The 26645-nt window shown below is 43.0% G+C and overlaps 1 protein-coding gene across 1 annotated transcript in view; it reads right to left on the reverse strand.

The window, feature by feature from the left end:
• Positions 1-26645, reverse strand: part of LOC308286045 (voltage-dependent calcium channel beta subunit-associated regulatory protein-like) — a gene marked incomplete at both ends in the record, with an annotated part of 49423 nt that overhangs the window by 3407 nt on the left and 19371 nt on the right. Inside the window, 5 exons of the mRNA XM_080727007.1 lie at positions 19039-19545; positions 20629-21011; positions 22764-23060; positions 24085-24307; positions 25238-25780. Coding sequence (XP_080583133.1) covers positions 19039-19545; positions 20629-21011; positions 22764-23060; positions 24085-24307; positions 25238-25780 — 1953 coding nt within the window. The remainder of the gene's footprint in view (positions 1-19038; positions 19546-20628; positions 21012-22763; positions 23061-24084; positions 24308-25237; positions 25781-26645) is intronic.

Here is a 26645-nt window from a genome sequence, read left to right on the forward strand (position 1 = left end):
TTTAGTCACACTGTACCACTACTTCCTGTTCATCCACAGAACATTGATTCTAGTTGTTTTCTCCATTAGATTTCTTTTCACCTTTTTCAACTTCTATTACTTGGGATGGTAAAAAGATGAGGTAGACAAATAAAATGTATTTTGACAAGTAATAAAAGTTGAAAAAAGTGAAAAGAAAGCACTTTAATCTAATGGAGAAAACAACTAGAATCAATGCTCTGTGGATGAACAGGAAGTAGTGGTACAGTGTGACTAAAAGGGATCTGGCGCCCTCTATCTTGCAATGCAATTCTTTGTGCAAAAGGAGGCGAGTGGTTACCTGGTATTTTACACCGGTTGAGAGAGACGAGGCGCAGACGAGTGTCTCCAACCCTCTCAGCCGGTGTAAAATACAGGTAACCACAAGCCTCGCGTGGCTTATTGCTTTTCTAAAATGGTTACAATATGGCAACATGAAGAATCATAGACATGTACCAATTAAAACTGTTCTATGTCACTAATAATAATAATTCACTATAAGGTCTGCTCTGCAAGAAAGTAGTCCCCAGCTACAAAGAAAGTGTAGTTCCCGGCCAGGCTGCAGAAACAACACACCTGTTACTTGGCAATCAAGTTATCTAGTCTAGCTTCACAACACTGTGGAAAGAAATAACGAACCTGGGTTTGATATAAACTGATTCAAGGTGTGGGTTATAGTCTCACATACCACAGCGATTAAAGGGAAACCAGCCAATCAGAATCAAGGAATGGAACTAGCTGTTTAAGAATGAAGCAATAAGCCACGTGAGGCATGTGGTAACCACACGCCTCGCTTGGCTTATTGCTTTTCTAAAATGGTTCCAATTTGGCAACATGAAAAATCATAGACACGTCCCAGCTTTTTTTTTGCCAACAACAAAGGTGTAGACAATTGGTGCACTGTGGAACACTGGAAAGAAATAACGCACCTGGGATTGGTGTGGATTATTGTCTCATATACCACAGCAATTAAATGGAAACCAGACAATCAGAATCAACGAATGGAACTAGCTGTTTTGGAATTGTAGATATGCACTGATGCAGTAGTCTGGTAAGCCATCGCGGTCGCCCGAATTATTATCACATTATCTTGGTGTCATAACGTGCATTCACATCACTGGGTTCCCATGGTCATGAAATTCCGGGAAAATCTTGATAGTCCGAGATCCCATTAGTCAGAGAAAGGTTAAAGTTGGGGTTAGGGTTAGCATTCACCAGCGTCGGCAGGTTAGCATTCACCAGCCTCTGACTACTGGGACCTGGGAACAACGCTACGTGCACATTAGATGAACTGTTGTCCAGGCGTGGAAGAAGTTTGAACATTAATCAATTTTTTTGCTAAATGTTTGGATATTTGTTCATAAAAAACATGTCCCAAAACATGTCTAACATTACGTGACATATCGTCGTTGTCGGGTAGAAACCTTGTATGTCCAAAACCGTTCGTTTTTATCATTTAAAAAAATGAACTAAACTAGCGAAAACATCCGATCTACAAGCACACAACGCCTCGCGGTGCGAGGCGTTGTGAGCTTGTAGATCTGCTGTTCTCACTACTTTTGTGCGACGGCCTTGTCTGATGAAGCAGGGCTTTACTTCGCGAAAAAAACGTACACATTTGAAACTTGGAGATACGAGGTTTCTGCCCGACAGTGACCATATGTAACATGGTAAAATGTAGCGCTGCGCTGCACAAGCTGCTTGGGTGTGGCCTAATGTATGCAGGGCGTCACGTGACAAAAACGATAGATCCACAACCCATTGCACCGTGATGCGTCGTTAGCTTGTAGATTGTGTTTGTATTTTTGTCAATGTGACTCCTTCGCTCCAGTCTTGGTGCATTGATAGCACTCAATAGTGTACCATAATGATTGCTATAGACCTGGACATGGGATAACAATGGAAATTTGTGGAAAGGTTTTGAAAATGCATTGTTAAAAATGTGTGGGAACCCTCCCTGACTATCGTGTCATGATGTGAATTCACGTGATCGGGGTGGCTTACCAGTAGTCTAGACCACATGGTTCTTACCAGTAGTCTAGACCACATGGTTCTTACCAGCAGTCTAGACCACATGGTTCTTACCAGTAGTCTAGACCACATGGTTCTTACCAGCAGTCTAGACCACATGGTTCTTACCAGCAGTCTAGACCACATGGTTCTTACCAGTAGTCTAGACCACATGGTTCTTACCAGCAGTCTAGACCACATGGTTCTTACCAGCAGTCTAGACCACATGGTTCTTACCAGTAGTCTAGACCACGTGGTTCTTACCAGTAGTCTAGACCACATGGTTCTTACCAGTAGTCTAGACCACATGGTTCTTACCAGTAGTCTAGACCACATGGTTCTTACCAGCAGTCTAGACCACATGGTTCTTACCAGCAGTCTAGACCACATGGTTCTTACCAGTAGTCTAGACCACATGGTTCTTACCAGCAGTCTAGACCACATGGTTCTTACCAGTAGTCTAGACCACATGGTTCTTACCAGTAGTCTAGACCACATGGTTCTTACCAGCAGTCTAGACCACATGGTTCTTACCAGCAGTCTAGACCACATGGTTCTTACCAGCAGTCTAGACCACATGGTTCTTACCAGTAGTCTAGACCACATGGTTCTTACCAGTAGTCTAGACCACATGGTTCTTACCAGTAGTCTAGACCACATGGTTCTTACCAGCAGTCTAGACCACATGGTTCTTACCAGTAGTCTAGACCACATGGTTCTTACCAGCAGTCTAGACCACATGGTTCTTACCAGCAGTCTAGACCACATGGTTCTTACCAGCAGTCTAGACCACATGGTTCTTACCAGTAGTCTAGACCACATGGTTCTTACCAGTAGTCTAGACCACATGGTTCTTACCAGTAGTCTAGACCACATGGTTCTTACCAGTAGTCTAGACCACATGGTTCTTACCAGTAGTCTAGACCACATGGTTCTTACCAGTAGTCTAGACCACATGGTTCTTACCAGCAGTCTAGACCACATGGTTCTTACCAGCAGTCTAGACCACATGGTTCTTACCAGCAGTCTAGACCACATGGTTCTTACCAGCAGTCTAGACCACATGGTTCTTACCAGCAGTCTAGACCACATGGTTCTTACCAGCAGTCTAGACCACATGGTTCTTACCAGCAGTCTAGACCACATGGTTCTTACCAGTAGTCTAGACCACATGGTTCTTACCAGTAGTCTAGACCACATGGTTCTTACCAGCAGTCTAGACCACATGGTTCTTACCAGCAGTCTAGACCACATGGTTCTTACCAGCAGTCTAGACCACATGGTTCTTACCAGTAGTCTAGACCACATGGTTCTTACCAGTAGTCTAGACCACATGGTTCTTACCAGCAGTCTAGACCACATGGTTCTTACCAGTAGTCTAGACCACATGGTTCTTACCAGCAGTCTAGACCACATGGTTCTTACCAGCAGTCTAGACCACATGGTTCTTACCAGCAGTCTAGACCACATGGTTCTTACCAGCAGTCTAGACCACATGGTTCTTACCAGCAGTCTAGACCACATGGTTCTTACCAGTAGTCTAGACCACATGGTTCTTACCAGCAGTCTAGACCACATGGTTCTTACCAGCAGTCTAGACCACATGGTTCTTACCAGTAGTCTAGACCACATGGTTCTTACCAGCAGTCTAGACCACATGGTTCTTACCAGCAGTCTAGACCACATGGTTCTTACCAGCAGTCTAGACCACATGGTTCTTACCAGTAGTCTAGACCACATGGTTCTTACCAGCAGTCTAGACCACATGGTTCTTACCAGCAGTCTAGACCACATGGTTCTTACCAGTAGTCTAGACCACATGGTTCTTACCAGCAGTCTAGACCACATGGTTCTTACCAGCAGTCTAGACCACATGGTTCTTACCAGTAGTCTAGACCACATGGTTCTTACCAGCAGTCTAGACCACATGGTTCTTACCAGTAGTCTAGACCACATGGTTCTTACCAGCAGTCTAGACCACATGGTTCTTACCAGCAGTCTAGACCACATGGTTCTTACCAGCAGTCTAGACCACATGGTTCTTACCAGCAGTCTAGACCACATGGTTCTTACCAGTAGTCTAGACCACATGGTTCTTACCAGCAGTCTAGACCACATGGTTCTTACCAGTAGTCTAGACCACATGGTTCTTACCAGCAGTCTAGACCACATGGTTCTTACCAGCAGTCTAGACCACATGGTTCTTACCAGCAGTCTAGACCACATGGTTCTTACCAGCAGTCTAGACCACATGGTTCTTACCAGTAGTCTAGACCACATGGTTCTTACCAGCAGTCTAGACCACATGGTTCTTACCAGTAGTCTAGACCACATGGTTCTTACCAGTAGTCTAGACCACATGGTTCTTACCAGTAGTCTAGACCACATGGTTCTTACCAGCAGTCTAGACCACATGGTTCTTACCAGCAGTCTAGACCACATGGTTCTTACCAGCAGTCTAGACCACATGGTTCTCAAAGTGGACTCCACGGAGTCCTTTAGGAGTCTATAAGTAGTCTAGTGCAGGGGTTTTCAAAGTGGGTGACGGGGCACCCTGGGGTGCCGTGAGATCATTTGATAGTATTTGGAATTTATTTGGACACTTGAAAAAAAACATTTTAAACTTGAAGTACAAAGTTATTTTCAGTCAGTTCTAACCAAAATGGCTATTATCTCAACGTTTTCCTCGCAACATAATCACTAAAATATCGTCACTGTCGGGCAGAAACCTTGTATCTCCAAGTTTCAAATGTGTACGTCTTTTGCCCTGCTTCATCATACAAGACTGTCACACAAAACTAGTGAAAACAACCGATCTACAAGCACGTTGTGTGCTTGTAGATCTGCTGTTTTCACTAGTTACATTTTATAGATGATAAATACAAAACGAACGGTTTTGGACATACAAGGTTTCCACCCGACAACGACGATATGCTATAAATATAAGTGAGTGAAAATTATAATGTAGGGGTGCCTCGGATTAAAAAGATATTTATGGGGTGCCCTGAGACAAAAAAAGTTTGGGAACCCCTGGTCTAGACCACATGGTTCTCAAAGTGGATTCCAGGGAGTCCTTTAGGAGTCTATAAGTAGTCTAGTGTACAAATGGAACCAAATGAACCCGTTCCATTTGTTATGTTCCAAAATATTATTGAACTCAAGTCTCCATGGCATGAGTGATCAATAGAAAAAAAGTTGTGTTGGGGTGAACTACTCCTTTAAGGGGAGTATTCCACTCCTGGCCTTCTATCGTCATCTGGTCCAGGAGTGGAGGGCAGTTTGCTCATTGCTATGCCACTCACATCCCTGGGAGAAACCCCCCCACACACACACACACACACACACACACACACACACACACATCATCATTATCAGGGGTGTCACACCACATTCTGGGCCCTGGGTACAAGGATTCACTGCGGGCCCCCCATGAATGTTCTTCATAAGGGGAGGGGGTTTAACCCATTTAGACCGGGAATGCATTATTGCGCGTTATTTTGTGCTTTAACTATTGAAAAATAGCAGATATACAGTACAAGCTCATTGTAGATCTGCAATCTTTTGAAAAATCGTGAAGATTTGTGCAAAGTCTTTGAATATTTCAAACATAGGTTTGAAAAACCTATGTTTCTATGTCAGCGGTGCTCAAACATTTTCATGTGAAGGACCCCCAAAATTATATGCATTTGATCACGGACCCCCATCTCAAAATATTTAGTTCCAGCCCCCCTCGAAGCAAAATTCGAGTTACAAATGTTTGCTTAAAAAATACATATATTCAAAGATTTGCACACATTTTCACGACTTTTCAAAAACAGCAGATCTACAAGCTCGCAGCGCGACACTCAGTGCCGCGCTGTGAGCTTGTATATCTGCTATTTTTCAATAGCTAAAGTATAAAATAATGAAGGCCCCTCCACCTTGGGCCCTAGTAACTCAGTCCCACTTTCCCCCCCTTGTGACGCCCCGGATCATTATCATCATGATGGCCGGCCCCTCCCCTCCCCTCCCCTCTCTGGGAACAGATCACAGAGAGCAGTGAGTCACACAGAGCTTACCCACGTCATCAGACTATAGAGGAGACACAGGAACACAATGATGTCTGTCTGCACCGTGCAAATCCACTGCTAGTTTTTAACCCATTTAGGCCTAGGATTATTGACTGCTTTAACTATTGAAAAATAGCAGATATACAAGCTCACAGCGTGGCACCGAGTGCCGCGCTGCGAGCTTGTAGATCTGCTATTTTTGAAAAATCATGATTTTTTCTTTGAATATATCTATTTAAAAGCGAACATTTGTAAATCAAATATTTGCTTCTGGGGGGTCCCTGGAACAACATATTTTGAGATGGGGGTCCGTGGCCAAATATCTGTAATTTTGGGGTCCTTGACATGCAAAAGTTTGAGAACCACTGATTTAGGTGAAGGATTTAGAAGTCAGGTCAAAGATCGGGTCAAAGATAGTCCTAGACTTGCACACATTTTCACGATTTTTCAAAAATAGCAGATCTACAAGCTCGCAGCACGGCACTCGGTGCCGCGCTGTGAGCTTGTATATCTGCTATTTTTCTAAGGTTAAAAAAGCATACAATAGTGGTTAAAGTGGTTAAAATCTAACACGACTCGGGCGCGTTCCAGGTATTTGATAGTTAACTCTCAGAGACACAAACTGGTCCCTTTTGTGGCTTTCCCAGAGATGTATTACGAACCCAGAATAAAAAAGCTGAGACAATATTACGTAAGAAAGAGGCAAACATTGTGAAAATAGCCTCTAGGGCAGGGTTCCCCAATTAATAGGCGGCCCGCGGGCCATTTGCGGCCCGCGGGGGGCTACTCTCTGGCCCACACCAACCCCAGTAATAATGGTGGTATAAGAGCAGCAACAACACTAGTATATCGTCGTTGTCGGGTGGAAATCTTGTATCTCCAAATGTGTACGTTCTTTCGCAAATCATACAAGGCCGTCGCACTAAAGTAGTGAAAACAGCAGATCTTCAAGCTTGTAGATCGTCTGTTTTCACTAGTTAATTTTCTTTTTTTAAAGATAAATGCAAAACGAATTGTTTTGGACATACAAGATTTTCACCCGACAACGAAGATATCTGAACTGTCACTGGAGTAGCGGGAACGCCACCGTCGCCCCCTGCAATGTTGTGGCCCTCAGCTTGGTACCCTAGACATGATTCAATGTTGTGGCCCTCGGCTTGGTACCCTAGACATGATTCAATGTTGTGGCCCTCGGCTTGGTACCCTAGACATAATTCAATGTTGTGGCCCTCGGCTTGGTACCCTAGACATAATTCAATGTTGTGGCCCTCGGCTTGGTACCCTAGACATAATTCAATGTTGTGGCCCTCGGCTTGGTACCCTAGACATAATTCAATGTTGTGGCCCTCGGCTTGGTACCCTAGACATGATTCAATGTTGTGGCCCTCGGCTTGGTACCCTAGACATAATTCGGCCCTTGAGGAAACTAATTGTGTAACCCTGCTCTAGGGTGCTCTGGGAAATCTTCACAGTAAAACTAATAAAGTTGTTCATTTAGTTTTGTTCTGTTTTTAAGCGACTTCGGGTACTAAGAAAAGCACTATATAAATCTGATCTGATGTATTATTGTGGGCTCGCCTGGAAGGCGAGCACACGTATGTTATCTTCATTATTTATCTATCAGTCAGTCAGTCAGTATCCTCAAAACTTTGGCGCGATTCATCTCTTAAACGCTTACACCTTTCAACACCATTCAAATTTTTATGTGTTCAGCTTACTGAGGACACGTGTGCTTGTATTTTTGGTTTTGAAATGTTTTGTAGTATAAATATAAAAAAATAAAAATGTTTAACTTTAAGCACCCAATGCATTTCCAATGGGTTTAGTGAGTGGAGAGAAGGATAATAGACCCATGTTTATGTTAAGGCGCTGTGGCTGCAGTGTTCACACTTCAGATATGCTATCTATATCATTGCGTTCACACAGGTCTGCTCTCTGATTTGATCCAAATATCTAAGCTTTGTGATGTATATATTCTGAGTTAAAACTACAAATATCTATAAATGTCCCTCTCCACTCTACTGATTGAGACAGCTGTGATTAAAGGCCTGTCTGTCATTGGCTGTTCTGTGGTGCTGCAAAGTAACTAAGTACATTTACTCAAGTATATACAAGTACTTGTACCTACAGTACAATTTTGAGGTACTTTTACTCTACTTTCCATTTTTGTTACATATACTCTACTATAAATACAGCATTTGACAGCCTCAGTTACTTGTTACTTTGCAGATTTTATTATTAATAAAAAACATAGATGGACCACTTAATACTGCTATGAAGTTGATCTACAATGTGCACACGCACGCACGCACGCACGCACGCACGCACGCACGCACGCACGCACGCACGCACGCACGCACGCACGCACACACACACACACACACACACACACACACACAAACAACTGTTACTGTGTTACTGTGAAGACGTTTGCTTGTATTTGTCTTTGAGACATGTTTTGTAGTGTTTTAGAAATTGTTCTTAAAAAGAATAAGGTTTTAGGATCCCGGGCAATGGGATTTACAGTATATATCCTAGAACCCGCAGGGACAATCAGCCGTATTAGTGGTTGTTGTTGGTTTTCAGGGAGATATCACAACCGATGCATTTTCAAATCAGATCCACAAACACAATAAAAGTCATGCTCCACTCCTCAGTCTGGAGTGGCCACATAGAAGAACGCCTTGGTTATAGACATAGTGGAGGACAGATGTGATCTGGGATTGTTAACCTACAGTATATGCACTCAATATACACCTCTAGAACACATAGAATATGTACAGTAAGGTTCAGTAGAGTACAGTAAAAGTACAGTTAGGTTCAGTAGAGTACAGTAAAGTACAGTAAGGTACAGTAAAGTACAATAAAGTACAGTAAAGTACAATAAAGTACAGTAAGGTACAGTGGAGTACAGTAAAGTACAGTAGAGTAACGTAAATTACAGTAGAGTACAGTAAAGTACAGTATAGTAAGGTACAGTAGAGTACAGTACAGTAAGGTACAGTACGGTACAGTAGAGTACAGTATAGTATAGTACAGTAAGGTACACTACAGTAAGGTACAGTAGAGTACAGTAAAGTACAGTACAGTAAGGTACAGTACAGTAGGGTACAGTAGAGTACAGTAAAGTACAGTAAGGTACAGTACAGTAGAGTACAGTAAAGTACAGTAAGTTACAGTAGAGTACAGTAAAGTACAGTAAGGTACAGTAAAGTACAAAACAATACAGTAAGGTACAGTAGAGTACAGTAAAGTACAGTAGAGTACAGTAAAGTACAATAAAGTACAGTAAAGTAGAATAAAGTACAGTAAGGTACAGTGGAGTACAGTAAAGTACAGTAGAGTACAGTAAAGTACAGTAGAGTACAGTAAAGTACAGTATAGTAAGGTACAGTAGAGTACAGTACAGTAAGGTACAGTACGGTACAGTAGAGTACAGTAAAGTACAGTAGAGTACAGTACAGTACAGTACAGTACAGTAAGGTACAGTACAATACTGTAGGGTACTGTACCTTACAGTACCTTAAAGTATCCTATTTGTTGGGTTGGAATCGAGCCCACACTGTTTCGAAGGAACAGTATTTCTAGTTATTATTATTATTATCAATTTATCATAAAGCATCATGGTTCACCATATACCAAGGCAAAGGGTGTTTGTTCCATACATAGACCGTAAAATATATGGACAGTGCGAAGCCATTGGTTTCTATGCAGCGCAACTGAAGTATCATGGGTCCTTGGCATGGGTGTCGCCATCATAGATTGAAATGCGACCAGAGGAGGCTATTGGCTGCCAACGGTCACGTGCAACCGCAGGGATACATGGGAAAATGTGGTCGGAGCCTCCCGAAATACAGCACACGAAGAAGAACACAGCCGGCTGGTATCAGTTTAGTTGCCCCCCGCAACTTTATCATCAATTTTAACATAAATGGGACCTTATTTTCACAAAACGCATATCATCGTGATTAAAAGGCAATTTTTAACTAGCAATAGGAACCATAAAGTATGAAAATGTTAATTAAGGTTAGAAAACGAAAGGGGAAAATGAATGGGGTCCAATGGAGAACATTTCTTTTTGCGATTGGCCGGGGGGGAAAACAGCGCAACATTTGAAAATAGCCGATCTACAAGCTCACAATGCGTCGCGATTCGACGCATTGTGAGCTTGTAGATCTGCTATTTTCAAAAGATTTGTATACATTTGATAACTTAAAATGGGACATTCTGCACGATGAGTACTTTTACTTTTGGTACTTTTAGTACATTTTGATACCAATACTTTTGTACTTTTACTCAAGTAAATGTTGAATACCGGACTTCTACTTGTAACAGAGTACATCTACATTGTAGTATTGATACTTTTACTTAAGTAAAGAATATAAGTACTTTTTACACCACTGCATATGGGTACCATACATGGGTGGGTGACGTGACGTAACGTTTTCGCTGTCCTCGGTGTCAAACATGTATAAATAAAAAATATATTTGTCAAAAACCTTCTGAATATTGTGCAGGACATTAAGCTTTATGTGAACTTACTCAAGATTAAAACATTTCATTCCTCATTTCTTCAGAATCTTCAACCAAACATGGCAAAACTCATATGGTGTGACTGTCCTGACCTTGTTTCTCAAAGTGGGAACTTGAATAAAACTAAGAAAAAGAATTGCTAAAAATCATTTGAAAATGAATTTAGGCTAAAAAAAATGTCTATTTTGAGCCTATATCTTTTCAAAGTCAAAGCATAATGTTTTCAGTCATTTCTGATCAAAAACATTTTGTCCCCCAACCCAAAATCATTTGGTGTGACACTAGTTTGGAAAAATTAAACAGGCAATTATTTGGACACCTATTGGCTAGAGAGGTCCTTCTTCTGTAAGGCTATTCAGCACTCCCAGCACAACTGCAAGACAGGTGTCTGAGGTGAGTTATGATTTTAACATTTTCATGAAATGCCATCTTGTTGAAACGTTGACAAACTCACCATTCTGGATGTCTTTTGGTGTGACACCTTTTCTTTAAAAAAAGCTTAAGTTATTTGAAGTTTTGGTCATATTTCCATGTAGATCTAGGCTGCTTTGTTATAGCTAGCATGCTGTTAGCATGCTAATGTGTACATAGTAGCCTCAAGGTAAACCTAAATGGAGAAAACAGTAATATGGTGTGACACTTAATCATATGGTGTGACATGTCTGCTTGTCACACCATATGACTTGACTGTCACACCATATGATTTATACTGTATTTAACTACAGATATAACAACAAATAACAAAGTTCCATGTTTCTTTTGTACATTTAAACATTTGTTTTAAACATTTTTACATAAAATGTAATTTAGCTTCATTCAGTGATACTTCAAATTCATCAGACAGAGCAGAAACCCCTTCACAGAAACCTTAACATATTGTTTCAATCTAAACAATATTTTCTCTTTGTCTTAAACTATACATTGCATTTTCTTTTGTCAGCTGGAAAATGACAAGTGCTGAGAGAACGAGAAAGTACAGGGAGAAACTAAACAATGACCCAGCAAGGAGAGAGGAGCCAAAGGGGCGAGACTGCATTTTCTACGAAGAGCAGGAGGTTGTCTGTGGCATAGCAGAACCGCAACAAGGCAGCCGGTTTGCTACCCTCACCAAATACGACTGGCTGATGTACAATACAGTCTAAATGTATAATCTAATCTGATCTAATACTTTTGTACTTTCACTCACTGGACTGGACAGTGGACAGTGTTAAGGTAGGACCCGAGACAAAACTAGCGAAAATAGCTGATCTACAAGCTCTCAACACGTTGTGCTGCGAGAGCTTGTAGATCAGCTATTTTCGGAGTTGCGCAACCCAGCACTCTTTAGCTAGTGGAGATGTGGTGTAATGTCATGATTCCTAATTACATTTGTTCAACACAAAATGCTGTGTTCAAGTTCAGGAGACTTCGGAAAAAAGCAATTTACCTGAATGCTGAGTTCTGTTTCCACTAATTGGTGTTAATAAAATGTTGCCTTCAATGCCTTGGCTCCAAGTGTGGCTATGCGCCTTATTGTCCCTTTAGGATCCTTCTGCCGTGGGCCGGCAGAAGACTTAGGTGTGCGTAGCATTCCTGTGCACATCCTCATCATCCATCTACTACTACAATTCTTTCTTATCCCATGTTAAAGCCCTACAATAATATCCTGTTCAGAAATATTAAGGCCATGTTATCCTGGGTAATTGTTTAATCAATCAGTAGTTCAGTTCAGTACTCACTAATAGGTAGGTTAAAACACAGTTTGCTTTGACACATGAAGATATGATCATACGGTGTGACACTAAATCATTTGGTGTGACATTCCAAATAGTGAGAAATCATACCTTTATTAATGATTAAACCAAAAAAATGTTTATGGATTACATAGAGAATATTATCAGGAAGAGTCACAAATATTTGTGTAATTTTAGAGAAAGTTTTGACAGAATACATTTAAAATATGTTGTAAGATCATGAACATGGGCCTCACACAGAGTGTCGATTATGAAAAAAATATACAGATATAATTAATTTTCAAAAAACTATAGTGGATCACTGGTTAGTTATGATAAAGGACTTTGATAAAGTGAGTAACTTAAGAAAGATGTACTCCATTTTCATTTTATGAACAATTGTTTTCATGTCACACCATATGACGATTTTAGGCACAAGTACAACAAACTGCTGAATAAAGTCTGATTCCAATAAAATATCTAAAAACAAAATGTATTTCCATAAGGTTGAGAGTGAGTAGAACAAAAGTAAATAACTTTTATGCCTGCAATTTAAAGTTTTTTTAAAAACACATTTTTTGGGGCGTCACGTCACTGACCCACATACACAATAAACAAATTCAGAGTTAGTAAAAGAAAGGAGCAGTAACGCAGGCCAACACACTGTTAAGAGGCATCGGTTCTCAAGTTGTCATTCTTCTCAGGAACTTCAACATGCAAGAGAAAACGCATCACGATACAAAACCATGTTTCCAGTTTTAGACACGACATAAAGACACTGTGATGTTAATGAATGAGCGAGTCTGTTGAAATGTCCAGAAAGTGCCGTCTGATTGATTTTGGGGTTTGTATTGTAAAGTACAACGGTGTGATGTCATCACGTTTCCACACAACTCCTCTAAGGTATATATTAATGACATGGTTCAATATTGAAAATTGGTGGTCTTCCCCTTTAAGACTTAAAGGGACCCAAAACGGTTTTTAAGTTGCTTATTCAGTATTTATTTAGACATTTGATATGAATTTAATCTGACACACCCTCCCTTCCTATATAAACCCATTGTAACTTCAAACTCCATGTTAGCCACTGAAAACACCCGTCCTTAAGCACCTTTAAAAACTGTCCAGGATGTTCACAAAAGCCCGATTACAATGACCCAGACATGTTTGAAAGTTAATAAAATATCTGTATAAGAGCTATGAGTGTGCACAATTTTTATTATTATTATTATTGTAAATACACAAAAATCTAGACCTGTCAGAATATAATGGTTTATTTTTATGTGGTAGGATAGTTGCAGTGTATTGCTTCAGGTTGCTGACAGACATGCCTAATAGAGTCATAACAGTGGATAATGTGTTATTCCGGTGGGGATTTGAGACCACGATGCGCTATTGGGTTTCCTGCAGTGTTTTGGTAGAGTTCCTTCTCCTTCTCACTCCATCTCACTCCTCCTCAGTCATTTAAAGTATCAGATGACATGTGACAGAGTGTCTGTCTGCATGTCTGCCTTCCATCACCTCCCCTCTAGTGCAGGGGTTCCCAAACCTTTGTGTCTCAGGGCACCCCATTAATATTGTTTTAATCCGAGGCACCCCTACATTATAATGTTCACTCCCAGCACCTTATATTTATAGCATATCGTCGTTGTCGGCTGGAAACCTTGTATGTCCAAAACCGTTTGTTTTGTATTATCATCTATAAAACTAAACTAGTGAAAACAGCAGATCTACAAGCACACAATTGGCTGTTTTCACTAGTTTTGTGTGACAGGCTTGTATGATGAAGCAGGGCTTTGCTTTACCAAAAGACGTACACATTTGAAACTTGGAGATACAAGGTTTTTGCCTGACAGTGACAATATTTTAGTGATTATGTTGTGAGGAAAACGTTGAGATAATAGCCATTTTGGTTAGAACTGACTGAAAATAACTTTGTACTTCAAGTTCTCTCTCTTGACAGTAAGACACCCTAAAGGGCGAGGTCGATTCTCGCCCTTAGGCTGAGCTGGTGAGTCATCACTGTGATGTAAGGTCAGCTATATCCATATGGAGTCCATGAGGTCAGATGTAGAGATATTGACCAGCTCCATATATGGAGATCTAGGTGATGATCCAGTCATCTCCAGGGTTAGATGAGGTCAGTGTATCGTGATCTTCATATGGAGATCCAGGTGATGATATGCATCAGTCTTGATTTGCAAATTAATTCTGTCTTGGCCATATATGGAGCGTCCATATATGGGCATTACCAAATATGGCCATTCCCAGATATGCGCTTAATATTGATGACATCGGGACAGGGATCTCCATATATGGGCAGAAGGGAGAAGGACGGAATTCATTTGCAAGTGTGACTCATGTCGCGTCAACCACACTGGTTAGACTGGCACAATATGTCCATATATGGGCATTGGGTCATCATAATAACCATTAGGCATAGTGTGTTCATTCCACAGGAGACTGTGATGTTGTTACCGGGAATTCGTTTTGGTGTAAGAAAAAAAGCCTGTATATCGGAATCAGAAATGAAAGAGCTGGACAATATCAGAATATGGGACATCCCATCTGTATAGACCACTGCAGTATGAACCGGCCATTAACCCATTAAAACCGGGAAAGCACCCATGTCACCCTAGATTTTTGCGTTTATTAGATTTTTGGCTATTAACTCATCTGGTGCCGATCCCGAACTAGTTCGGCTTTATTTCAATCCAATACAATCTTTTTTTTATTAATTCACTTACCCCGAGCTGCTTGTAGAGTCGTGGGTGGTCCTGGCTCGCTAGCCGCTAGCCAGCTAGCCGTTCTACTCTGTCCGACGATATATTCCATTAAAAATGGTTTAAAATACATTTTTGAGCTCCCCAATGTTCAACCGATGTTCGGCGCCGCTTCCGATGAGTACACGAGTGTGCCGATCCCGAAGTAGTTCGGCTTTATTTAATTAAATGAATAAAATGATAAGAGGCCTTCTGAAGCCTGGCCTGATTTTTCTAGCTACTAGCCGAAAGCTAGCAACCTCCCGGCCGGCCGTAATTTGCGAACGCAATCGCCAATCTCCGCCTAATCCAATGAAAGACCGCATCTTTAAAGGCTTATATCTCTTTTTTGTGTTTTAGGGAAGCGGCGCGAGGTTTATTTACGGCGAAATCGCCCAAAAATGATCTTTTAGATGACAAAATGGGAATAGCCATTCTGTTAGCATCTTCATCCGGGACATTTCCATGCCGTGCATGAACGTGAGCACGTCAGGTCCTGGAAGGTGAAGTCCTGGAAGCTAAAGCGCTCGCCTACGAGAGATGCGCTGGCATTCTTTGGCCCCTAGAGGGCGCTGGCACTCAAAGAGTTAAAGAAATAGCAGATGTACAAGCTCACAGCGTGTAACTTTGTGTCGCGCTGCAAGCTTTTATTATTGAAAGTGTGAAAAACGGGGGCACAGTGGCGCAGTGGTTAGCGCTTCACCTCACAGCTACTGTAGAAGATCCTGGGTTCGATTCCCACCGGGTGACGCTGTGGGTGCTGGGGGCGTGTTTCTCCCTCCGCATCATCAGCGCCCACACCCTAGGTGGGGTTGGCGATAGGGCCTTTCTGTGTGGAGTTTGCATGTTCTCCCCGTGTCTCCTAGGGTTGATACCCTCACAAAACATGCAGTAATCCTGGTCTCTATACTGCCTCCCCCTGGCCAGCCGGGGCGCTTGATGGAGGGGAAGGAACTGGTTGGAATAACGTGTTCCTTCCACGTGCTACGTCCATCCCGGGGAAATCCCCCATCAGGTGAAAAGAAACAACTTGGCCTCCTCATACACTGAAGGAAGCATGAGGTCAGTCCGATGTCTCCCCAGGCGCGGCAGAGGGAGAGCAGAGCCCAGGATTACATAGGCAATTGGCACTGGGTGAAAATGTGTTGCAAAATCGTGGGATAAAAATTATTAAAAAAAAAGAAAGTGTGAAAAACTACAGATGTAGGCAAAGCAATTTGTAGAAGCTCTACTTGGTTGCACATGGTGTAGTCTTGCACCACAAACAACAGATCTACAAGCTGCAGATGGGCTGTTTTTAGTGTCAGACACCAACATGCAACTACGTATAAATCAGCTTAATTAGTTAGTTACCCATTTGATGTTCCAGATTGAACCGTGGTGATGACATGGGACACTTGAGGAGGGAAGGGGTTAGAATCAGACAAATGGACCAATGATAATGTCATTATCTTTTCTTCTTATTCTTATTATTATTTTGTTTCATCAAAGTGCGTTTCTTTTGTTCTTAGAACTGAGCAGTATTATTCACATTTACAGTATTTACAACAGCATGCTGGGAAAAACAAAAACATACCAAATTACCAATATACCGTCTCTGTCGGGCAGAAACCTTGTATCTCCAAGTTTCAAATGTCTATGTTTTTTTCCGTAAAGTAAAGCCCTGCTTCTTCGTACAAGACTGTCGCACAAAACTAGTGAAAATAGCCGATCTACAAGCACACAAAACCTCGCGGTGCGAGGCGTTGTGTGCTTGTAGATCGGCTATTTTCATTAGTTTGAATAGTTTTTTAAACAACAAATACAGTACCAAACGAACGGTTGTGGACATACAAGGTTTCCACCCGACAATGACGATATGTGAAAATAGACGAAGGAAGAGAAACACAGAACTGAACTATCCCAACTGTATCTCTTCATTTCTAGGGATGGGACTAAAAGAATATTTTTTATACATAATATTATGTATAATAATTATTGTTGTAAGAGTGTCATGTCTGCATAATGTTACTGAAAAGGGAGGGGGGTCACATCACAGCACATGATTCACAGTGGAATTAAGTCTGTAAACAAACTATGAAAAAGAACGCTTGATCGACTTTAAGGTTATCTGTGTCCAACAGAGAGAGAGAGAGAGAGAGAGAGTGTGTGTGTGTGTGTGTGTGTGTGTGTGTGTGTGTGTGTGTGTATGTGGGTGTATGTGTGTGCGTGCGTGCATGTGCGTATGTGTAATAGTGCATCAACAGGTGGGATAAATGAATGAATGAATGCAAATGAGGGGGTTAACTTTGTAGCTAAACAACATACAGTAATGTTTTTTAAAGTGCGATAGAGAGAGAGAGAGAGAGAGAGAGAGATGATGATGAGCCGGATCTGCAGTGGTTCTCAACATTTTCAGGCCGTGACCCCCCACAAGAATCATATTTGAACTGGGGTCCCCCCCCCCCACCCTGACAAGCACTTGGAATTGTAGGAGCTGAACATTCAATTTATATTATATAAATATTGTGAAAATGGCAACTCTACATGCTCACAACACCTCGCGTCGCAAGGTGTTGTGAGCATGTAGATCGGCAATTTTTCTGCCAATTTCTTATGTAATTTGGTCGATGTTTGACCAGTCTTTAGTTTGTTGTTGCAGGATGCAGGAATGTATTTTTTTATTTAATTTTTTATATTATTATATATATTTTTCTTAGGTATTACAACTGTCTTAAAAGTCCTTGAATGGTCTGCGTTCACTCTCATCTGGGGGTCCAGACCCACAGGTTGAGAACCACTGGGTCGGTGGCCCAGAGCCTTGTATCAGAGAGTTCTGCCAATGCAGGGTCAGAAACAGCACCGGTCACGTGGTTCAATCCAACTGGAAATGTCACTTCTCCCCAATGCATTCTGTAAACTTCTGGTTCGCGCTTTGTCACTATTCACCAATAGATGTGTATGTGGAAGATCTGGCCCCATGAAGTGAACACCAATAGATGTGTATGTGGAAGATCTGGCCCCATGAAGTGAACGGAGTTGGCGCGACTCTTCAATAGAGCAGTGGTTCTCAGCCTGTGGGTCGGGACCCCCAGGGGGGTCCCCAAATTATTTTGGGGGGGGGGGTCCCCAGATGATTAACTTAATGTGCAACATCGTTTTCTCACTCAAAAGTAAACAAACCAACTTAAAGTTATATATACTTTAAGTGTATAGAGGATATCTAAACATCTCTAAAGTGACAATTTAAAGGGGAAGACCACCCATTTTCAATATTGAACTATGTCATTAATATACCTTAGAGGAGTTGTGTGGAAATAAAACAAAGTTCCCCCTCTTCTGTGTTGCCTAGAACTGGAGGATTGATTTTGAGGTTTGTATTGTAAAGTACAATAGTGTGATGTCATCACGTTGTGATTTGCAATACAAACCCCAAAATCAATCCTCCAGTTCAAGGCAACACAGAAGAGGGGGAACTTTTTTATTTTTATTTCCACACAACTCCTCTAAGGTAAATTAATGACATAGTTCAATATTGAAAATGGGTGGTCTTCGCCTTTAAGGACTTTTTAATACTTCTAAAATGACAAAATTAAACATTGGCCACATTTTCTAATATTTTAGAAGCAGAAATTTGATTTGATTTATTTATTAGATCCCCATTAGCTTACTGTACAGTCACAGCAGCTACTCTTCCTGGGGTCTTAAATTGTGACGTCGCGAGGCGTTGTGAGCATGTAGGTCTAGCTATTTCCACAATAGAACCGTGTTGTACAAAATGTAATGCCTCAACTCTTAGTGCTCTTCAGGATGGGGGGAGGGTCCCCAGTTAAAATATGATTATGTCGGGTGTCGCTGCCTGAACAGGTTGAGAACCACTGCGATACCAACGGGTGGGTGGGGCCTATACAGGACTGTCCAATGGGTGGGGCCTATACAGGACTGTGTCCAGGAGAGTGCGTGACCACCACACACTCAGTGGTCGCCGCTCCTCCTCCGTCTCCCCGCTGCCCCGCGGCCCTCAGCCCGCCGTACAGCCTGTCCTCCACGGAGGCGGCCAGCTTGTCCATCAGGCTCCCCTCCTGGCTGTGCAGGACGGGGCGCTGGAGAGGGAGAGGGCCGGAGGAGGAGTCCCGGAGAGCCGCGAGCGACGCGTCCGGCAGAACGGCTTGACTACTGCTGTTGTTGTTGCTGCGGTTGTCGGCGCGCGCCGGGTCCACGCAACCCACCTCCTCCGCAGGCTGGTTCGCCGACGACGACGTGTCCGTGTTGCCGGAGGAGACCGTGTGGTCAGAAGCGTCCTTTATCGCCCCTCCGGCCGAGCTGCTCCTCGGAGCCTCAGCTCCGGTGGCTGGTGGGGCTCCGGCCTCCGGCCCCTCGCTGGGGGGGCTCGCCACCGCCGCCGCCTCCTCCTCACAGGGCGCTCCCTCGTTGGCCTCCTCGTCGGCGGCGCTGGCGATGCGGGACAGAGTGCTGTGGTACCTGATGTAGGACAGACGGTAAAGAAGAAGTACATTTAGGGCAGTGTTGTTTTTGACAGCAAATTTTGATTTAGTTTTAGTCATTGTCTTTTGAATAAAATGTCTATTAGTTTTAGTCATAATTTAGTCACCTGAAAAGTTTTAGTTTTAGTCTAATTTCAGTCGACTAAATATCATAAGATTTTAGGTGACTAAATCTACAGTTGATTTAGTCAACTGAAGTGTATTTTGGCAGGCCTTGATGGCATCGTAATGGCTGATTTTACACTTGGTTTCGTGCTGAAAATAGCAAGCTCAAAATAGCAAGCTCAAATAACAAGCTCACAAGCAACACCTGAGAGCAACCAAAATTCCTCTCTTCTCCACTAGTCCCTCCCTAACGTTTTAGTCTAGTTTTTATTTTGTTGTTGTTTTGTCCTCAGTCATGCACTGGGATCAATTATTTCATTTGCCGAGCTGCATATGCGGTACCATTTTAAAAACGGACCTGGAAATAACATAATTATATAGTATATATTTTTTTCACTAACGAATTTCTTTGCCAAAAAACAGCAGATCTACAAGCTCACAACGTTGTGAGCTTGTAGATCGGCTATTTTTTGGCAAATAGTCCGCCCCGGGATAATGACATTGGGGATATTTTGATTATTGCGATGATATCGTAAATCGCTATTTCTTTGGTCACAATAATCGTGACATGACATTGTCATATCGTCCAATATTCCCTAGTATCTCAGCAGACCCTGATGAAGGCCAAACGAGGCCGAAACGCGTTGGTCGTTTCTTTTATTGCTGCTATGAGCTAAATAAATTAGTTGTTCTACTTTGAATTGAACGGAGTTGCCTTGGATTTCCCCACCTCATCACCAGTGCACTTGGTTTGGTTACAATGGAATGGAACTAGAATCTTTTTGTCTTTATATCTATACTGTATACCCTCTCCAAAGAGCACCTGTTTTTCAGCCTATTGTATTACTCACGGACCCACGCAGCGCTTCTTCTACTTTTATTCTATATTCCCTAATATCCGCTCTGGACCGACTCAGAGAAACCCCTGATAGTATAGCTGATCCCAGGCTAGTACCTGGTGTCCAGGGGGTAGCCCGCGCTGTCGCCTCTCCGGAGCGGCATGAACCTCTGCCTCTCCAGCGAGGGCGAATAGCGGCCCCCGGTGGCCGAGCCGGGGTCGCTGTATTGCTTGTGGCGCTGCCACTGCTTGCGCAGGTGGACCCGGGAGCGGTGGCGCGAGCGCAGCGGCGAGTCCGGCTGGTCGAAGCGCGGGTCGTGCCGCAGGAACTCGTTGAACAGGGCGTCCGTCTTCTCGTCGATGCTGTAGTCGCGGCGACGGAGGCGGGGCCTGTGGGGGGCGGCGGCGGCGATGGGGGGCGTCGACGGAGGGGCATGGAGGAGGGGCTTCAGCAGCGGTGACGTCGGCCGCGATTGCAGCTGTGGCAGTTCCAGAGGTTTCTGTAATAACAATAATAATAACCAGTAAGACGCCCTACGACAAAGACTGACACAATTATGTCCATATATGGGCATTGCCAGATATGGACTTAACATTGATGACATCAGGGATCTCCATATATGGGCATACAAGGAAAGAATTCACCCTTTGTCAAATCCCGCCCATTGTCCTGCCCCTCTCCACACCCATTGGTTGCTGTGTCTTGGTGGGACATTCAGTGGGACATTCCATCCACTGCCATGTTAATTCAGTTGCTTCATATTGTTATTCTGTGTGCTCAATTCTAATTTCAAACTTTGTTTCAGTCAATTGGAGCTAGCAAATTCAAAATAAAAAAGGCAGAACCAGGGGGGACAAGGCAGATAGATCCTGCTGGTTGGTCAGTCAGGGACCAACCAGGAGGCTAACAAAGGGTGAATTCATTTGCAAGTGTGGTTTCCGTGGACCGTGACGCGAGTCACACTTGCAAATGAATTCTGTCCTGGCTATATATGGAGCGTGACATGTGGTGTGACTGACAGGGAAACGGTGGGGCCGTTGTCAGGGGCCCTTGGGAGAACTGGGCCACTTGGTCATTGACAATTTACCATTAAATGTATATGTTAATTAAAAATCAAATGTGTGGGCCCTCCTGTTGTCTACAGGTGCTTTCTTGGCCCACAGATGATCATCATGGCTTAAAATCCGAGCTGGGTAGTGCAGGTCAGGAGGGAGAGGGGGGTTATGGTGGAGGGTGGGGGGCCCAACATACACTAAAACAAGTCAAACTAAGTCAATATATTACATGACATAATGCTACTAACCTTGGTTGGTGTTTTCAGAGGTTGTGGTGGAAGTTGCAGAATAAGGGACATCCTCTCCACCTATGGTCAAAGGTCACCATCAGGACATTCTACTGGACCATTCATCACTTCCACCATACTTTGACCGTCTTACAAATGATAGTAACCATTTGGACATTGGAGAATTATATTAATATTAGGATTTTTCTTTTATTATTATTACTTTTTTTTATTCCACAGAATCAAAGTTTTATAGTTATGATTCACCAGGATGATTCACACATCTATGGGGAAAATCAATGGACGACCACTTTTAGTGTGCACTGCTATGCCCTATAGGCCACATATTTAATCAATAATGAAAAGGCTATTTTGGGGGATTAGCATAGTTTGGTAGATCTGCTATATTTGAAAAATCTTGAAAATTGGTCTTTGAATATTTTTTACTACATTCTATGAATGTCTTCTAAATGCTTCTTCCAAATCAGTGGTTCTCAAACTTTTTCATGTCAAGGACCCCCGAAATGTAATGTATTTGGCTGCAGACCCCCATCTCAAAATATGTTGTTCCAGCGACCACCCAAAAGAGTTTCAAATGTTCGCTTTTAAAAAGATATATTCATTGTAGGGATGTCCCGATCGGGTTCGGTGATCGGGTATCGGATCGAATCAGGGTGAAAAAGATCAGATCGGAATTGGGAGAAGATTGGGATTTTTTTTCTTTTTTTTGAATGAGTTATTTTTTTTAATTATTATTTTTTCTTCTTAATGCATTGCCGAAAGATCGTATCGGGAAAGATCGGGATCGGATTGGGAGCAAAAATATGTGATCGGGATCGGGATCAGAAGCAAAAAAAACCTGATCGGGACATCCGTAATACATAGATAAAAAAAATAAAATAAAAAAAAAGACAAACCCAGACAAAATTGATTTTTCAAAAATAGCAGAACTACAGGCTTCCTTATTACCTCCACCTCATCCTCCAGCTCCTCCGGCAGGGCCCGGGCCTCCAGGCTCTCCCAGACGGAGCCCTTCCTCCCGGCGGAGGTGAAGAACGAGCGCCGCTCCGACGCCGTCTTGCCCCGCCCCCCGGGGCCGGGGGTCCCACCGCCGGATCCGAACAGCCGCAGCTCCTCGGGGGCCCGGGTGGGCGGCGCCTCGATGGAGGCGTAGCCGCTGTCCATCTGGGACAGGAGCTTGCGGTTGCCCGCCTCCCCCTCTCCCCCTCCCCCTCCTCCGACGACACCGTTCCCCATGCTGTCGTCCTCGCCCGGGACCTTGGGGTGCAAACGATTAAACCATTAATCGTATCGAATCGATTATTAAATTAGTTGCCGACTAATTCAGTTATCATAATTGAATCGGCAACTCATCGCTGGAAGTTGTATTAATACTGTGCACAGGAATATAGGCTCAGGAACAAAAAAATATGACTTGAATATGTATGCGATAACGTCTTGCTGCGCGGTCATTATGGTTTATTTGGACACGACGGGCTGATAGAAGTGTCCATATAAGCCATAATGACCGCGCAGCAAGACGTTATAGCACTTATTACCCGGCTAATAAATAAAATTAATAATTTGACTCAAAACTAAAAACAAAACAAAGTATTTCCTTGTTTACAGAGGGCTGAAAGTGCGTCCCCCCGAGCGTAACATGGTCGCCTTGGAAAACAAGGAAGTGCTGATCAAATAGAATCCATTTCCTGTTACTGCGTCGTCTATTTCTCGCCTCAAATGTTTTTTAAAACATTCTTCAGAGCAACGTTTGGTTGTAAATGACGCTGTGTGTTTGTTTATATGGCAGACATGTTGGATACGGCACTAAATCCATGCAGTGCAGCCTGAATACAGCAGCTGTTCTGAGCCTTTGATGAGGCAGCGGTGAATTATAGAGCGGAGCGGTCATTATACGCCTATACCGGTAATTCACCGCTGATTTCAGCGCTCGACCAATCAGAATCAAGCACCCAAACAAGCCGGGTAATAATTATTTTTAAATGACCTATTTGAAAAGAGTACTGTTACCCTTTAGCCTGACAAATGTGTAGCTGTTCTTTAATCAAATGTATGCAGTCAGAAAAGGGTATTTAGTTTATTTGTCTTTTATTAGCAAATCTAAACCTATAAATGCATTTTTTTGAATGAATTATTTTTTTTGTTATAAAAGAACCTCAAATCTAATTTATAAGTTAATAGCTAAATAAGTGCCATATTCCGATTAATGGATTATGAAAATAATGCTTGGTTGCAGCCCTACCGGGACCCCTGTGGGTGGCGCCCCGCCGCCGTCCCTGCCTCCCGTCTCCGCCTCGGCGCCGCCGTCCGCCTCGGGTTCGTCGTCCAGGTCCTGCGACAGGCAGCTGTCCAGGGCGGAGCGTGGACCCGCCCCGGCGCCCCCTAGGGAGGAGACGCTGTCGCTGCGGTCGCTGCGGACGGACTCGTGGTCCGTGCTGCTCTGGTCGGAGGAGGCGTACTGCTCCAGAGACGCTCTGAGACTCCAGATGTCCCTGGAAGCAGTCGACAGGCCACAGTGGAGGCTTTTAGAAAGACGCTCTTAATCCAATTATTTTATGCTGAAGGCTGAAGCTATTGAAAAATAGCCGATCTACAAGCACAGTGCGGCACTGAGTGCCGTGCTGCGAGCTTGTAGTTCTGCTATGTTTAAAAAGTCGTGCAAATTTGTGCAAATCTTTGAATATATACATTTGTATCTCAAATATTTGCTTCTGCGGAGGTCCCTGATAAATAATATTTTGAGAGGGGGTTTTCAGCCAAATACATATAATTCTAGGGATAAACCCCAGATAAACCCAGAGCCTACGGTATTATCAGTCCAAACAATACAATACCAACAAATAAGTGCAAATCTGTATTTAACACAACAAACAATGAACCTAGCAACCATATATCTAAATTGCGTTCTTAAAAGGACACAAAGGACTTTGTTTTTTTTACAACAAGGGTTCATATATTAGATTGTAATTAAAGAAAAGAAAAAGTGAGTGTTAAAATGTTTTCATTTACTTCGCTCTATTGTTTTATTGCGTTTACCGTGTTAAAATGTGGGGCATGCGTACGCATGGGGGGCATGCGTACAAGTGGCTAAATATGTCTTTTTAGACAATAAGCCAGCAGTTTCTTTATTGCTATTTACAGTAAAACTTCTAGCCCCCATAAGTCACATCCAACCATGAAAGGTTGCGTTGTATCTTGGGAATGGGCTTATTCTGTGTAAAATTACATATTTAGCCACTTGTACGCATGCCCCCAACCACTGAAATAAGAATCTCTAAAACAATAGAAAGAAGTAAATTAAATCATTTTAACACTCATCTTTTATATTCTTTAAATACAATCTAAAATATGAGCCCTTGTTGTAAAAAACTAAAGTTGTCCTTTAACACTGTGGTCAATAAAAAGATAACGTAAGTACAAACCTGTACAGTGAGTGAGGGGCCTCGGAGCTCTCCTGTGGAACCATGAAGGAAAGGGGCGAGCCCCCCGAGTTGGCCCTGGACCTGCAGACCCCCGGCGTCATGTCCCCTTCATCCTCCGGGCTCTTCAAACCGTTGTCTTCATCCTCCAGGCTCTTCAACCCGTTGTCTTCTTCATCCTCCAGGCTCTCCCCGTTGTCTGCTGGTCTCACGTGGTTCGACTCGGCCCGGCGGCCGACCTCTCCTCCTTCTCCCCTTGGCGTGCCGTGTTCAGCCTTTCCACGAACGTCGATGACTTGATCGGCTTCAAACAAGTCGTCATCTCCTAGGTCATCTCCTGGGTCATCTCCTGGGTCATCTCCTGGGTCATCTCCCACTGCTAGCCACACTCCTGCAGCTTCCGGCCGTGGTGCGTCCGTCGCCTCTGGTTCGATTCCGTTCCCAGCTCCTGTGTCCTCCTCCTCCTCCTCTGTCTCCTGGCTCCTCAGGGGCCCACGGACCCCTCCTGCCTCCTCCTCCATCACCACCATAGCCTCCACCTCTAGCCTGTCGGACGGAGAAACAAGTCGCTGTTTCAGATGTACACTTGAATACTTTGACTATTGTCCAAAACATGTATACATTTGACCTAGGAACTTTTTCAATAATATTTGACCTGGGAGAATCTACAGTGTACTCTGACTCACGTACACTCAATCGTTGTCATGTTGTCTAATACATTTTGAAACGTATGCGGTGAGCTTGTAGATCTGCACTATTTCCACAGTTTTGTAACACATTTTGAGTATACAATATCAAATATGGCATTGTCATTTTATATTACTGAATTTCCCCCTTGGGATAATAAAGGTATCTATCTATCTATCTATAACATTTTAACTCAAATATTTGCTTCTGGGGGGTCCCTGGAACAACATATTTTGAGATGGGGGTCCGCGGTCAGAAATACATATAATTCCAGGGGTCCTTGACATTAACTCTTTTACTGCTTCGGACGTTCCTGTTCGCCCCAATTTTGACGGCGGCGTGTTGCCAATACGGCTCGTTCTTTTTACCTCTTCTGATGACTGTAAGCTGATGAGGGGTCGCGCCGCCGTGTACAGTAAAAACATCTCCTGTAATGCTGCTCTCAAAAATCCACCGCACGTTAGCAATAATGGAGTCCTGGCTGTTTTCTGTGGATCTGTTCTAGAAAATGTATTTCTATGCTCTGAATGGATGGCAAGCGAAACGGCCCAATTCACATGAATTCTTTGTATAAGGCTGCCCTCTGCCGCCATCTAGGCCAAAGTACACATATGAGCGTTGTATTGTAAAAATAATTAGTTTGAAAATATCAATAGATCATTTTCTATAACATCGCAAAGGTAAGCTGCTTTTTGCTGGCACCAGCCCCAATAAATACATTATA

The sequence above is a fragment of the Nannobrachium achirus genome (genome assembly GCF_963921795.1).
Source record: "Nannobrachium achirus genome assembly, chromosome: 5".
Lineage (NCBI taxonomy): Eukaryota > Metazoa > Chordata > Actinopteri > Myctophiformes > Myctophidae > Nannobrachium > Nannobrachium achirus.